Genomic DNA, 13353 nt, shown 5'->3' with positions numbered 1-13353 from the left:
TTAAAGAGGCCGAAAGAGCGTTCCATAGTCTGGGACCAAGAAAAGTGAAAGAACAAGCACCCATGCAAGCATACCTAACCCTCGGGACAGTAAACAGGAAGCCACAACTGGGTCGCAGGGTGCGAGCTGGATAGTAGGCGTGCGCCAGTTTTTGCAAGTACAGAGGTCCTCAGCAGGAGTGGATCTAGAACATAGTGCTTTAATACCGATACGCTTGGTCACTGGGAGTCAATGAAGTTGCCAGAGAAGCCCTGATGTGGAAGACTTTTTTGAAAGGCGGAACAAGAGACTAGCTGCGGAATTCTGAAAGACATGTAAGTTCTTAGGGACACCTTATCAGCCCCCCTCTTTAAGCCAAGAATGGAAGAAACCACAATATCTTCTTTACCCATTTTAAGGTTGCAAACCACATAGAGGTCACTTTGGTAACTTGAGTCTTCATAGATAGAGTGGAGTCCAGCAAGAGACCAAGGTTCTTTGCTTTATTGGTGGGGATAGGTGGAGTTCCCAACATGGCCAGCTAGTGATAAGGGCCCCAAAGTCATCACCTCAGTCTTGTCGCCAATTAGCTTCAAGGAGTTGGTGTTCATCCAAGCGGCGACCAGGCAGAGGCAGGAGTTAAGATCTTCAGAGTTGACTGATTGTCCTGATGACAGAGAGAAAATAATCTGGGTGTCGTCTGCGTAGGAGAACAGAGTCAACCCGCAGCTTTCAACCAGGTCCGCCAGCGGGTAGACGTAGATGTAAAAAAACCAACGGGCTGAGGGTAGAGCCCTCGGGAACGCCTGAGGACGAGTTTCCGATGCAGAGATATTTGAAAAGACCTTGAACGTGTGGTTTGACAAGATGGAGGAGAGCCATACCAGAGCTGAGCCCTGGATACACGGAAGGATCAGTTTGTGTAAAAGAATAGCACGGGACACAGTGTTGAATGCAGCGCTAAGATCCAATAGGATCAGTGCGGCTGTGCTGCCAGAATCAACAAGTTGGCCTATGTGTTCTGTGACCACCAAGAGGGTAATTTCAGTAGTGAACCCTGCTTGGAAACCGGACAGGGAAGGGTGGGTTTCCACAAATGCAGTGAGCTGAGAGTTGACCTGTTTCTTGAGTATTTTAGAGAAGATAGGGAGTAATGAGATGGGTCTGTAATTGGACAGATTGGAGGAGTCCAGGTGAGGCTTTTTGAGCAAAGGGAGGACCATGGCATGCTTCCAGGCCTGGGGCTGCAGCCCTTCGGATAGGGAGGTGTTCAGGAGTTCCAACATCTGCTGAAATGCATGTGGGTTTATGATACTTAGTTTGGCTGGGGGAAGAGGGTCCAAGGTTGACCCTGATTTGATGGAAGCCAGGAGGGCTAGACAGCACATGACAGCAACTATCTTTTTATTCTTTGGGGATACAGGAAACACTTCAAAGTAGAGAACTACTACAAAGTCAGTGGATTACAAGCCCATATAGGACAAATCTGGTATTACTGACAAAATCTTTAAGCCACAAGTGTACTAATTCTAAGCATTCCCAAAGGTACTCTTGACCCACTTTTACTATGGTGAATCATACCCAAATACCGAGAGATTTTGTTGGGAAGTGGCAAAATCATGGGCCGTATTATACAAGTGCCCCAGGGGCGCAACGGGCGTTTGCGCCCACTTTGTACGACCTGGGGCATTTTGGTATTACAGAAGTGGCCGCAGATGCGTGTGCGGTCCTATCTTTAATACTGATGGCCAGCGCTATCTTCAGGGGGCATTCCCTCATTTGCATGAATAAGGGAATCCCTCCGCCTTTGCGCCCGCACCGCACTACAGACTCGAGCGCAGAGGCAAAGAAGCTCTCAGGAGATGCACTGACAGTGCACCTCCTGATTGCAGTCCTCTGGAAGGGGAAAAGGGGTTCCATGGACCCCCTGACGTCCTATTGCAGGCAGGTTCATCCGCCTGAAAGGGGATCTCTAATCCCCTTAAAAAGTGCAGGTGGGTTGCCACCTGTACTGTGAAAACACGGAGCGGCTTAAAAGCAGCCGCTCCGTTTTTCACATGAATGCGCCTCCCTCAGGGCCCCGCCCTGAGAGCAGCGGATTCACCCTAAATACGGCGCATTTTCCTTAATAGCACTGGCTCGGCTCTATCAAGGAAAATGCGCCGTATGTGTAATATAGCCCCATATATTTAAACTTCTCCCGAGGCCAAGATGATGGAGATTTCTGGTTCATAGGAAGAACCCTCTCCTTAATTATTTTTAAATGTGAAAGGCCTTGAGAGGGCAGAACATGAAAACCCCCCACCTGCTGGTTTTGGAGCCAGCAGGGTGTGGCGGTGCAGTATAGTACAAAATCCATATCTGCTAGAATCATCACTATGCTAATGGGTCATACTGAGTTGGGTTAAGTGTTACGTTCTAACCTGGACTTTCAAGGTAGATTTATTCTAGCTCCAGCAAAGCTTTTGTGTACGGTCTTCAAGCTGCTTGGATTAAAATAACATTTTATATCTTCTTATAAAAGAATTATTTGGAAACATTAATCCAGCAAATTATTTGCACATTCAGGAGTTTCTCCGTAAATTTAACATATCTTTCCATTTCGGTCAACACTGTACGGTGAAGAGAAATTACTCTTTTGTATTCAGGGCCACGGCTAAAATGCAATAGAGACAATGATATGTGCATTTTCAATGAAAACTATGTTTTTATCCATATAGAAACAGGCCGATTTAGCAAAATAATATATTAGTGCAACATAAAGAAAAAGACAACATTGGCGCATTTAAGCCAAGATAATTGGGGGAGAATACAGAATTTATCACTCAGTTCATCGTCAAACATAAAATGTAGTAAGGCAAAAGGACTTGGAGATCACACAAGACCAGATGGCGTCCTGAAAGATATACTAAGGTATAGAAATATTCCAAGAACAATGGAAGCAAGCCGGGCAGTGTGGAACTGAACTGTTGCAAAATAAATGTACCTTCCATTTATTTGGGGAACTGATAAGTATTGCTATCAAGATTGTCTAATATCAGAAACAGAACAAAGGGTTAAAGGCAGAGGATTAAATGTCTTGGGATTTAGAAAGGTGAAGGGACTTTCACCTCAGTGAGTTTTCCTGACATGGGTAATAGTGAGCAAAAATGCATTCACTTGATCTCGGGTATTAGGAGTAGTGTACTGGCTCAGTTTCCCCTACACAAATAGTGGCCACATCCATTATGATCCTATAGGACCACACAGAGTATCTAAACCAGAATCTGCAGTACCGGTAGCCAGTAAAAACTGTTAAACTCTAACAATGTGTGATGAAAGTAGAAAATCACGGTGGTTAGTGATGGCATTTGGTGGTCCTCCCACAAACATTAGTTATTTTCCTTTTATGTAATAAGTTGTCTAGCTATTCACAAAATGCATTTTGTAGTATGTTTAAATGTGCTATAATATTACTACTAAAGTACTACAAAAATCTATTCACAAACCTACCAGTGTAAATCCCCACCCCCACCTCCACCTCCCCTAACTTTCTATGGGGAGATCGTTACACATGCAAGTTTGTTACTTAGTAGTAAATGTGAGAGATACAAGGTGGGGTATTTTGAAAATGCTGCAGAAGTAAGGAGGCGTTAAGTAGGTACTTAGGGAGGAGCAATTCCCCACCCACAAAACAGTAAGCCCATTGCTTTTCACAAACTGCACTTCTAAATCTACTACTGCTAAAAAGGTTCCAAAATAGTAGTAAATGTACTCCAGCTCAGACCTGGAGCACACGCAACCACAGATACTGCAGCACTCTCGCATTGAAATCAATAGAGTCACCAACTTAAAATAAAACCCTGTATGAAACAATGTTAAATTAAATTAAACTATTTAAGCTGGGCAGCTGCGTATGTTAAAGTATAGGGGACATTTAAAATGTTTATTAAACTTGAAGTAGGTACTTAGAGGAGCAATTCCCCACCCACAAAACAGTAAGCCCATTACTTTTCACAAACTGCACTTCTAAATCTACTACTGCTAAAAAGGTTCCAAAATAGTAGTAAATGTACTCCAGCTCAGACCTGGAGCACACCCAACCACAGATACTGCAGCACTCTCGCATTGAAATCAATAGAGTCACCAACTTAAAATAAAACCCTGTATGAAACAATGTTAAATTAAATTAAACTATTTAAGCTGGGGAGCTGCGTATGTTAAAGTATAGGGGACATTTAAAATGTTTATTAAACTTGAAAACAATTACAACAATAGTTGTATGTTAAATAATATTGTAAATTAATGTTTTATAATTATTTTAAATGTAAAACAAAGTAAAAACATACTACTGCTTTAATAACTCAATGTAGAATAAAAAATAATTAATTCTACTATATTACATTAGATTAGCATTATTGACAAAGATTTAGTAAAATCCCACCTAAAGTAAAATGAATATATTTATTTATGTAACACAAATTACAAAAAGGAAATATTTTTCACAAATGAAAGTTATATTTAGTTTTAAATTAAAAAAGGTTATAATATATATGTATATGTTTAAAAAGTTAAAATAATGTAATGATTTCATTTAACACTATTTCATGTGTTGTTCGATTTCAAGTCCCTACGCTTTAATTCAATGGGAGGGTGATGCAGTATCAAAGGTTGGCTTTAAGTGGTGTTGGATTTACTACTGCTCCTTTTTGTCAGTACTAACTTTACACTTGTAAAGAGTGGAGCCATGCAAGTCTACACTTTGAGTAAATTTACACATGGATTTTGTGAATAGCCCAAAGTAGTAAATTTACTCAAAAGTGTAACAGTAAATTTACTATTAGTGAATATACATTTGTATATTAAGCAGTGTAAACAGGCTCTGTATGTGTCTCACAATATCCTAGAAATTAAGGAACAGGTTTGTGCAGAGTGAGAAGATTTTAAATGGGCTGTCAGTTGTTACAGAATAGTAACCAATGCGTGGATGGACTTTAAGGTGCTAAATTCATATTTTGACAACAGATCTTTTATTAATTACTTTCTCAAACACCAATTCCAGCATGGAATAAATAAAACCACACCAGTTGGCAAGATGGCGGCTGCTTGAGTGTTGCAGGTAGCCGTCTCTCTACCAGTACTTATAAGGCTATGAAGTCAAGAGAAATCTGACAATTTAAATTTTAAATATTTACTCACGGCTGTCTTTGACTGGGGGAAATCGATGAGGCTGCTGACAGAGGCTGGTTTCTTCGCGGTGCAGGCTTTAAGACGCCTTTTGACAGCGGCGGCGTTCGTGACTACACGCCGATACATTGTATCTAAAAGGGCTTCGCTTGGTATTCCTACGGAACTGAGAAATTCTGCTGTTGCTATTGCTGTGATGCCGCCGAAAGGAAGAAATCTGCAGAAGGAGTCAAGCGCGTCTGGAGGAGCCAGAGGAGCATTGATGACTCTGCGTGCAGCTGCAGAGGGGAGAAGCCTGAATCCGATTTCGAGTCAGGCTGCAAACAGCGCTCTACAGGCAGGACTCTGTAAGAGCGGAGCATCCAAGAAAATACAGTGTGATACCGAGCCAAGGGAAAAGAGGCCTGAAAAGACCACCCGACTCAAACAACCGACAGTTCCAGGGATGTTTTCGGGGCGAGGTCCATTGTCTGCTTCTGTGGGAGCGGAGTCACCCAAAGGTAAAAGTATCAATGCCTTAAAGAATAATGGCAGCGGTAGTACAAAGGCTCCAGCAGGAACATTATTAAATTATGGGCCTTGTGATGAGGTCTCCCCTGGGTGTGAGGAGTCTATTACCATTGGATGTGATTTTGGGGGCCCAGATATTTTGGATGCAGCCACACAGGGAGCCATAGAGGAGCTGCCTCAAGAGACGGATATATCCCAGCAAGGGGGGGGATAATATTACAATGCAGGCCCCTTTCACGCTTATTAAGACCCCAGTCTCTAAAAAGACACATGGAGGCCCCACTCCGGATGAAGGCACAATTCTAGGGACACCGGAAGGTGACAAGTTCTTTTCGCTGACCGATGATTCTGATGTATCTTCTAACAGCAGTAAAGATAAGACGGAGGATGATCTTACAGAAGATAGCAGTAGCCCCTCAGTGAAGCCGGACACCCAGAAACGTAAATTATGCCGTACAAAGAAGAAGAGTGTGAAGGGATATGACAAGGATAAGGATAAGGATAATGGTATTACATCTGATAATAGCCAGTCAAGTTTGATGAAATGGGATTATTATGCGTCCCACTTCAATAGAAGAATGGAGGATGACCAAAATACTCCTACGCTGAACCCACAAACTAACGTAAATGCTCGTAACGATATAGTGGCCCAGGCATCCGCTCCTTCGATGGAACTAATATATGCTACATTAAAACAAATTCAAATGGAGGCACGTCAAGAGCATAAGAGGGCCCACTTGGTAACTAAAAAGCTGCAGGGTGCGGTGCGAAAAGTGAATAAAACTTGCTCAGAGATTGCGGAGCGCACCAATGCACTGTGCAATTAGAGGCCACTGTGGAAAGCTCGGAACAACGGACGACCTCCCATGAGAGTAGGATGACTGATGTTCTTTGGAAGTTTGAGGATTTTGAAAACAAGCAGTGCCGGAATAATTTGCGACTTCTGGGTATTGCAGAAAACGCAGAGGGGGACGATATCCGCGGATTTACTTTGAGGCTTCTTAGGGAAGCATTCCCTGAGTTAGCACACTGGAACTGGGACTCAGAGGTCCAAAGGGTACATTGGTTTCCCCTAATGCTCAAGAGAAGGGCAGGTCAAGATGATAAACCTAGAGCTATTCTTATTTTTTTTGGCAATTTTCTTTTACGGCAATCTATTTTTGAAAAGGCCAGACCTGATGCAAGGAGGACAGTAGCTGAACATTCATTCTTCGTATGGCCCGATTTCTGCCACTCAACTGTGGAGAGAAGATGGCGGCTTCGTCAATTAATCACTCCATTTCAGAAATCTGGATGTGAAGTGTTTTTAATGAATCCGGCCAAACTTAAAATCGTGCATAAAGATTCGACTAGGGTATTTACATCAGAGATTAAAGCACAGGAATACATTGAAGAACTGGTGTAAGGTGTTCCTTTAAGAATTGAACTGCCTTTTCCTTTTTTTTTTTCTCTCTTCTCTTCTTTTGGACATTTCTTTTTTTGGGTTTTTTCTGCTGGTAGGAGGCGGCTACACACAACACAATGCAGGAGGCATCACAAGGGTCTTTGACCTATTTTGCCTTTTTGATTAGGGTGGGGGGGAGGCGGGCTCAAGGGGGGATGGAGTTTTCTTTTTTTGTATGGGATATGCACATGGTTTAATGTCTGGTAATTTTTGGTGCTTTTGGTTTGCCTTGGAAATAGTTGGAAATTTGTTTTTTCTGGCTTAATGAGGAAAATTAGAATCGCATCAATCAATATATGTGGATTAAATAATCCCCAAAAAAGAAGGCGAATTAGCCTGGATGTCCGATTTTTGAAAGCAGATATCCTATGCCTCCAAGAAACCCATATTGAGGGCAGTAGGAAAGGGGCTTTAGAGATGGAAGGGTATCAACTTGTTGCGTACACAACTCAAGAAACTCGGACGAGGGGAGTCGCAATTTTGGTTAAGAAAGGCATGGGAAGGTATCCACATGTTCTCACTGATAAAATGGGAAGATGGGCCATTGTACAAATGGACCTGGATAATAAAATGTACACTCTTTGTGCTGTGTATGGGTCTGTGTTGGATGATCCTACACTGTATGATTGGCTGAAAGTGGAACTGGTGGGTTGGCCTCTTCCCCTGATATTATGCGGGGATTTAAATATTAATATGAGCTGTGAGGTTACTACCCACAGGTGTATGTATCAAGGGCGGAAACCCAGAGTTTTTAAATCATTTCAACAACTTGAGTTATTGCACGGGCTAGTGGATGTCCGGGCAGAGACAAAGGGGTCTGATCCAGGTTTTACATATTTTTCTGCACCACATTTAATGCATGCTAGATTGGATTATTTTTTTGTATCATTTGAACTTTTAGGTAGGTGTTTGATAAGTAAATTTCCGAAAGTCATGTCAGACCATAATCCCCTGGTGATTGAGTTAGAAACGGGTGGACAACCCTTACAGACACGCTGGACATTTAACAGGACCTTACTAAGTGATGAGGGGTATGAACGGCAATTGAAGGAATGGATTCCGAAGTTTATTGAGGAGAATCTAGGGAGTACTAGTTTGGGTATAGTATGGGATACACTAAAGGCAGGAATTAGAGGAGAAACTTCTAGGTATGGCTGGGAGGTGCAGAAAAAGGACAGAACTCTGCTACAATCATTATATAAGAATCTGGGTAAGGCAGAAAGTGATTAGATCGAGATATTAAATATAGGGGGGATGCTGTGGCGGCACAATTAAAGATTACTATTGAAAGATCCGCTATCACAGAGCTATCACTAAAAAAGGCGGCTGGTAAATATATTGCTTGGAGAAGTAGGGTCTATGAGAACAATGAGAGAGTGGGCCATATGCTGGCTGTTCGCACAAGGGAGAAAATGGCACAAACACGGATTAGGGAAATTAGAGATCTGGGGTTGGTTTGATAAGCGAACCAGATGCTATTCTCGCCTCATTTCAAAGCTTTTATCAGGGACTATATACGGAGGATGTGCTGGTTGACCACCAGGCAATGGAATATTATTTGAGGGAGCAAATCTTTGATCAACTTTCTACTGAGGAGAGAGCTGGTCTGGATGCGCCAATTACAATAGATGAAATAGCCGAGGCTATAGATACCCTTCCGACGGGTAAAGCCACTGGATGTGATTTGATACCAGGGGAATTTTATAAGAAATTTAGGACTCAACTTTTGGGGCTTATGATGGTGGTATTTCATAGAGCACAATTTGAACCAGCTGTCCCAGATTCTTGGAAAAGTGCTAATATTATAGTTTTGCAGAAAAAAGGGAAACCTGCCATGGAATTGGGGTCCTATCGACCAATTACCTTGGTTAATAGTGATGTTAAAATTTATTCTAAAATACTAGCGAAAAGGTTAGCCTCAGTTATTTCAAAATTGGTCTCTCCCTTTCAGCATGGATTTGTACCTGGGAGGGGGACAACCGAGCATATCCGGCGTATAATTACTCTTTTTGATTATACAAAGGTGACAGGAGACCCTATGGCTGCAATATTTTTGGACGCTGAAAAAGCGTTTGATAGGGTCTCCTGGCCCTTTTTATGGCTGATTATGGAGAGGAAAGGCCTTGGTAAAGGTTTTATTAGGGCAATTAATCTATGTATTTAGCACCTTTGCCAGGATAAGTTTGATGAATACTTTATCCGATATAATTAAGATTACTCGTGGTACGCGGCCCATGCTCCCCACTGCTTTTCGCGCTTTACATAGATCCGCTAATTAATAAAATAGTAGAGAACAATAGGATTTTGGCTGTTCGATGTATTGGTGGGGATACGCAGATGACCTTGCGATAATAACAACTAATCCTCAAGAGGCAATGAAGGAAGTGGAAAGAGAGGCTGAAGAGTTTGGTAAAATTTCAGGGTATTTTCTTAATAAAAACAAGACATTGATCATTAAAAATGATAAGGTGTGCCTGGAGGATACACGCATTGTGGGAAATGCCAGATATCTAGGGTTGAGATCTCCTCTAATGTGGATGAGATAGTACAAATTAACTTGGAATCACTGCTACAAAAGACTAGGGGCGACTTTAACAGAATGAATGGCTTGCATCTTACGCTTCTAGGGAGATACAATATTATAAAGATGCTGTTTTTGCCCAGAATATTGTATTTTTTTAGAGCCATTCCTGTAGAAATAAATAAGACCTGGTTCTCTGCTTTTAATAATTTAATCTCTAAATTTCTGTGGGCAGGGAAATACCCTCGTAGAGCGCTTAAGTATATGACGCTGCCTAAAGATAGGGGGGGGGGGTCAGTTCCCAATCTTCAGATTTATTATTGGGCTGTCGCTATACAACATATGTCGGTATTACTGGGAAAGGAGGAAGTAGTATTAGAGAAGAATTGTACACCTCAATATTTAGCTTGGCAATGGGGGCAGAGGCCAATGGCTGTTTTCTGCGCCATATCGATTACGCCTACTTTAAACGAGTAAAATTTAAAATTATGATAGGTGCATTTAAGATCTGCACGGCTGTTAGGAAAAAACTTAAGATGAACAGGATTCATAGATATACTCCTATTGCAAGTAACGATTTATTGCCAGAAATTTTTCAGGATGATTATATGAAGGTATGGATCTCTAGGGGCATTAGGCACATAGGTGATCTTATGATGGAGAAAGCTATGTGTTCGTTTGACATAATTAAAGCGAAATATGGATTTGGCAATAACTACTTCTTCAAATTTTTACAAGTGAGGGATTACCTATCTAAAAAAGCAATTACGGGGCATAAAGTTCCTTTAATGGAGCTTATTTTAGGGGCTTCCTCGCCAATTTCGAAATTTTATAAATTACTTATCAATGAGATCGAGGATGATCTTATAAAACACACTGATCGTTGGCAGGAACTGCTGCAAGCAGGGGCCGGGGAGTGTGAGGATTCTTTATTAATGAGCCAGACTGTGGTTGTCTCAGCCAATTTGCAAGTACAATGCTTTAAAACGTGGCTGAATTTATATATCACTCCAGCGAGAATTTCTAAATGGGGAGGTTCCTCTGGGATAAATTGTCCCCGCTGTCATTGTTTTGCTGCAGATATTTTGCATATGTTTGCTACATGCCCTAGTTTGTCAATCATGCTGTGTGAAGTGGGTAAATATATTGAGAATATGTTTGGCTTTGAGGTAGCCCTTACCCCGCAAGTTATTATACTGGGAGTAAGTAATCAGGAGATGTTAGCTTCTAAACGGGCTTTGCTTTTTGCTGCAATGGCAGTCTATAGGATATGTATAGCTACTGTATGGTTAGACAAAGAACCTCCCTCAGTTCATTGTTGGCTGGGTAAGCTTTTAGCCACCTATCGCTGGGAGAGAGCAGTTTTTTTACGTTCTGGTGTTAAAGCAGAGAAAAGGGGGCTTGAAATGTGGGGACCAATAACTAATTGGATTAATGATGCCTCAGTTTGATATAATTTAATTTAAATTGGTACAGCCAAACCACTCAGTGAAACCTTAATGATTATGAATTAAGTATTGCCTTGTATGCATCAAACTAAGCGGATTTATTCTCTCTTGGGTCCATGGGTCCCTGGGAGGGGTGGGGTGGGAGGGTTTTAAAATTGAAAATCGACACTTTTTGCATATTTGTTTAATATGCACATTACAGAAATGATTATGTGATGGTGTCTGAATAAAGATAATTAAAAAAAAAAAAAACACCAGTTGAACAAGTATGCAGCTACTTTGTATTCCCAAAATAATAAATTTTGGAGACAGATAAGCTTGTGCTTTCATTGGTTAATTTAGAAACATCTTTAAGAATTTTTGTAGATATTAAAAAAAACTAACAGCAATTCTAAATATATTGTACCTGAATGTAAAGGTCCACTAGTTCCCGTTGCCCTAGCACATGGTAGATTTTTCCAGCCTGTAGCCAACCAAATGCTTCCTTGTCTTTTTGTTGAAGATCAATGAAAATTCCAAGACTTCTTTTGGTGTACTCCAATGCTGATCTGTAAGCCCTAAAACATATTTACAGTGCAATTGAGTTGTTGAATTTTCATTTGAGAGCATCCATTTTATTACATCAAAACACCTCTTTGCTGAGGCAGCTGTGCGCTATACAAGTCTAGTTAACATTAACATTAACATCACAATTTTAAGCTTGTGGGAGAAAGAGTAGCTGTTTTGCAGAGCTAATGCATGTAAACCTTCTCAGTAAAGACTTCGCGTTAGTCTATTACACCATGGATTTTTTAACGGTCGAATCTGATGCTGCACTCTACGTACTTCCGCAAAGAGATATGTTAGAATATCATGTTCAAAAATATCATCTAAATATTTTTTTACAAAAATATTATCCCCTTTTTTGTAGATTTTCCTTTATTAACTCCATTGATGATTCTGTAGGTGATATTTAGCATGCAATATTTATATCAGGCAATTTTCTGCGATTAATATATTGGTACCACACCACGCAGACAGTGGACAGTGTTCAGTGTAGCATCCATGTTGGCATCAGGCAGAGGAGCTAACACCAGTGTAGAGCCATTTTAGGCATGGTTCATGCACCGGACTACAACCTGTTACACATGTTAAGAACAATGCTCACTGATCGACTGTAGTTTGTGAAACCCACTTTAGAGCTGAGTCCCTGAGTACTTGAGATTTGGGGTCAGGTTAAACACTCTGTTGGTACGCAGTCTAATGCTTGCAGTGATTTGACAAACAATGAGCTGCTTTTTAACTGGGCAGCAACCATTCGGAACTTGGTTAAACAATGCTTACATTTTCACTGGTCTAGATGTTCTGCCGTAGAAACAATACACAAACTGCCCGGTCAAAACTCTCAACAGACTACAATGTATACATTACTTCCACAGAGACAGGAGCCATCAAACAAATGGCATGCTACCTGTTTGTAAGACTATCGAAATTGTGAGAAAGTACCTTTCTGTATGATGTGACAGCCATGCTATTTGGTACCATTTCTATCAAGTTTAATTGGCCGCACACTGCTCGTCACACCAGCAAGTTGCCCCAAGGAACTGTGGACGATGTAGTAGAGACGGCGAGTACGCCTATGCTACGAAGTGTATGAGTAAGTATGTGTCGCATTAGCCATCCCTGGACACGTGTTTCGAGGTAGTTGCCTCTCGTCAGCAGGGAGCAGGTAAGTGTAGAGGGGTGCCGCGTGGACTGCCAGTAATTAAAAACAGGTAGAGTACCTTTCACGGCGCGCAGGTGCTGGTCCAAGACTCGTCAGTCCGCTGGCTCAGGGGAGCCGTAATGTATCAAGTTTAATTGGCCGCACACTGCTCGTCACACCAGCAAGTTGCCCCAAGGAACTGTGGACGATGTAGTAGCGACGGCGAGTACGCCTATGCTACGAAGTGTATGAGTAAGTATGTGTCGCATTAGCCATCCCTGGACACGTGTTTCGAGGTAGTTGCCTCTCGTCAGCAGGGAGCAGGTAAGTGTAGAGGGGTGCCGCGTGGACTGCCAGTAATTAAAAACAGGTAGAGTACCTTTCACGGCGCGCAGGTGCTGGTCCAAGACTCGTCAGTCCGCTGGCTCAGGGGAGCCGTAATGTATCAAGTTTAATTGGCCGCACACTGCTACCATTTCTACATTGACTCACTGACACACCTATTTATATAACACACTCCAAGCAATCCAACAATACATGATTCAATAACTACCCATACTCAAATCATAAAAACCAGCACACAAAAATAATCCGCATGTAC

The 13353-nt window shown here is 41.7% G+C and overlaps 1 protein-coding gene across 3 annotated transcripts in view; it reads right to left on the bottom strand.

Annotated features, from left to right (window-relative positions):
• SH3TC1 (SH3 domain and tetratricopeptide repeats 1) overlaps window positions 1–13353 on the bottom strand; it is a 256428-nt gene that overhangs the window by 49968 nt on the left and 193107 nt on the right. For all 3 annotated transcript variants that reach the window (XM_085642478.1, XM_085642479.1, XM_085642480.1), the window contains one exon: window positions 11475–11625. In XM_085642478.1, coding sequence (XP_085498604.1) covers window positions 11475–11625 — 151 coding nt within the window. The remainder of the gene's footprint in view (window positions 1–11474; window positions 11626–13353) is intronic.

This window comes from Triturus cristatus, chromosome 2_2, assembly GCF_964204655.1.
Source record: "Triturus cristatus chromosome 2_2, aTriCri1.1, whole genome shotgun sequence".
Classification (NCBI taxonomy): Eukaryota; Metazoa; Chordata; class Amphibia; order Caudata; family Salamandridae; genus Triturus; species Triturus cristatus.
The sequence above is the reverse complement of the archived record's forward strand: the minus strand, read 5'-3'. Positions and strand labels throughout refer to the sequence as shown.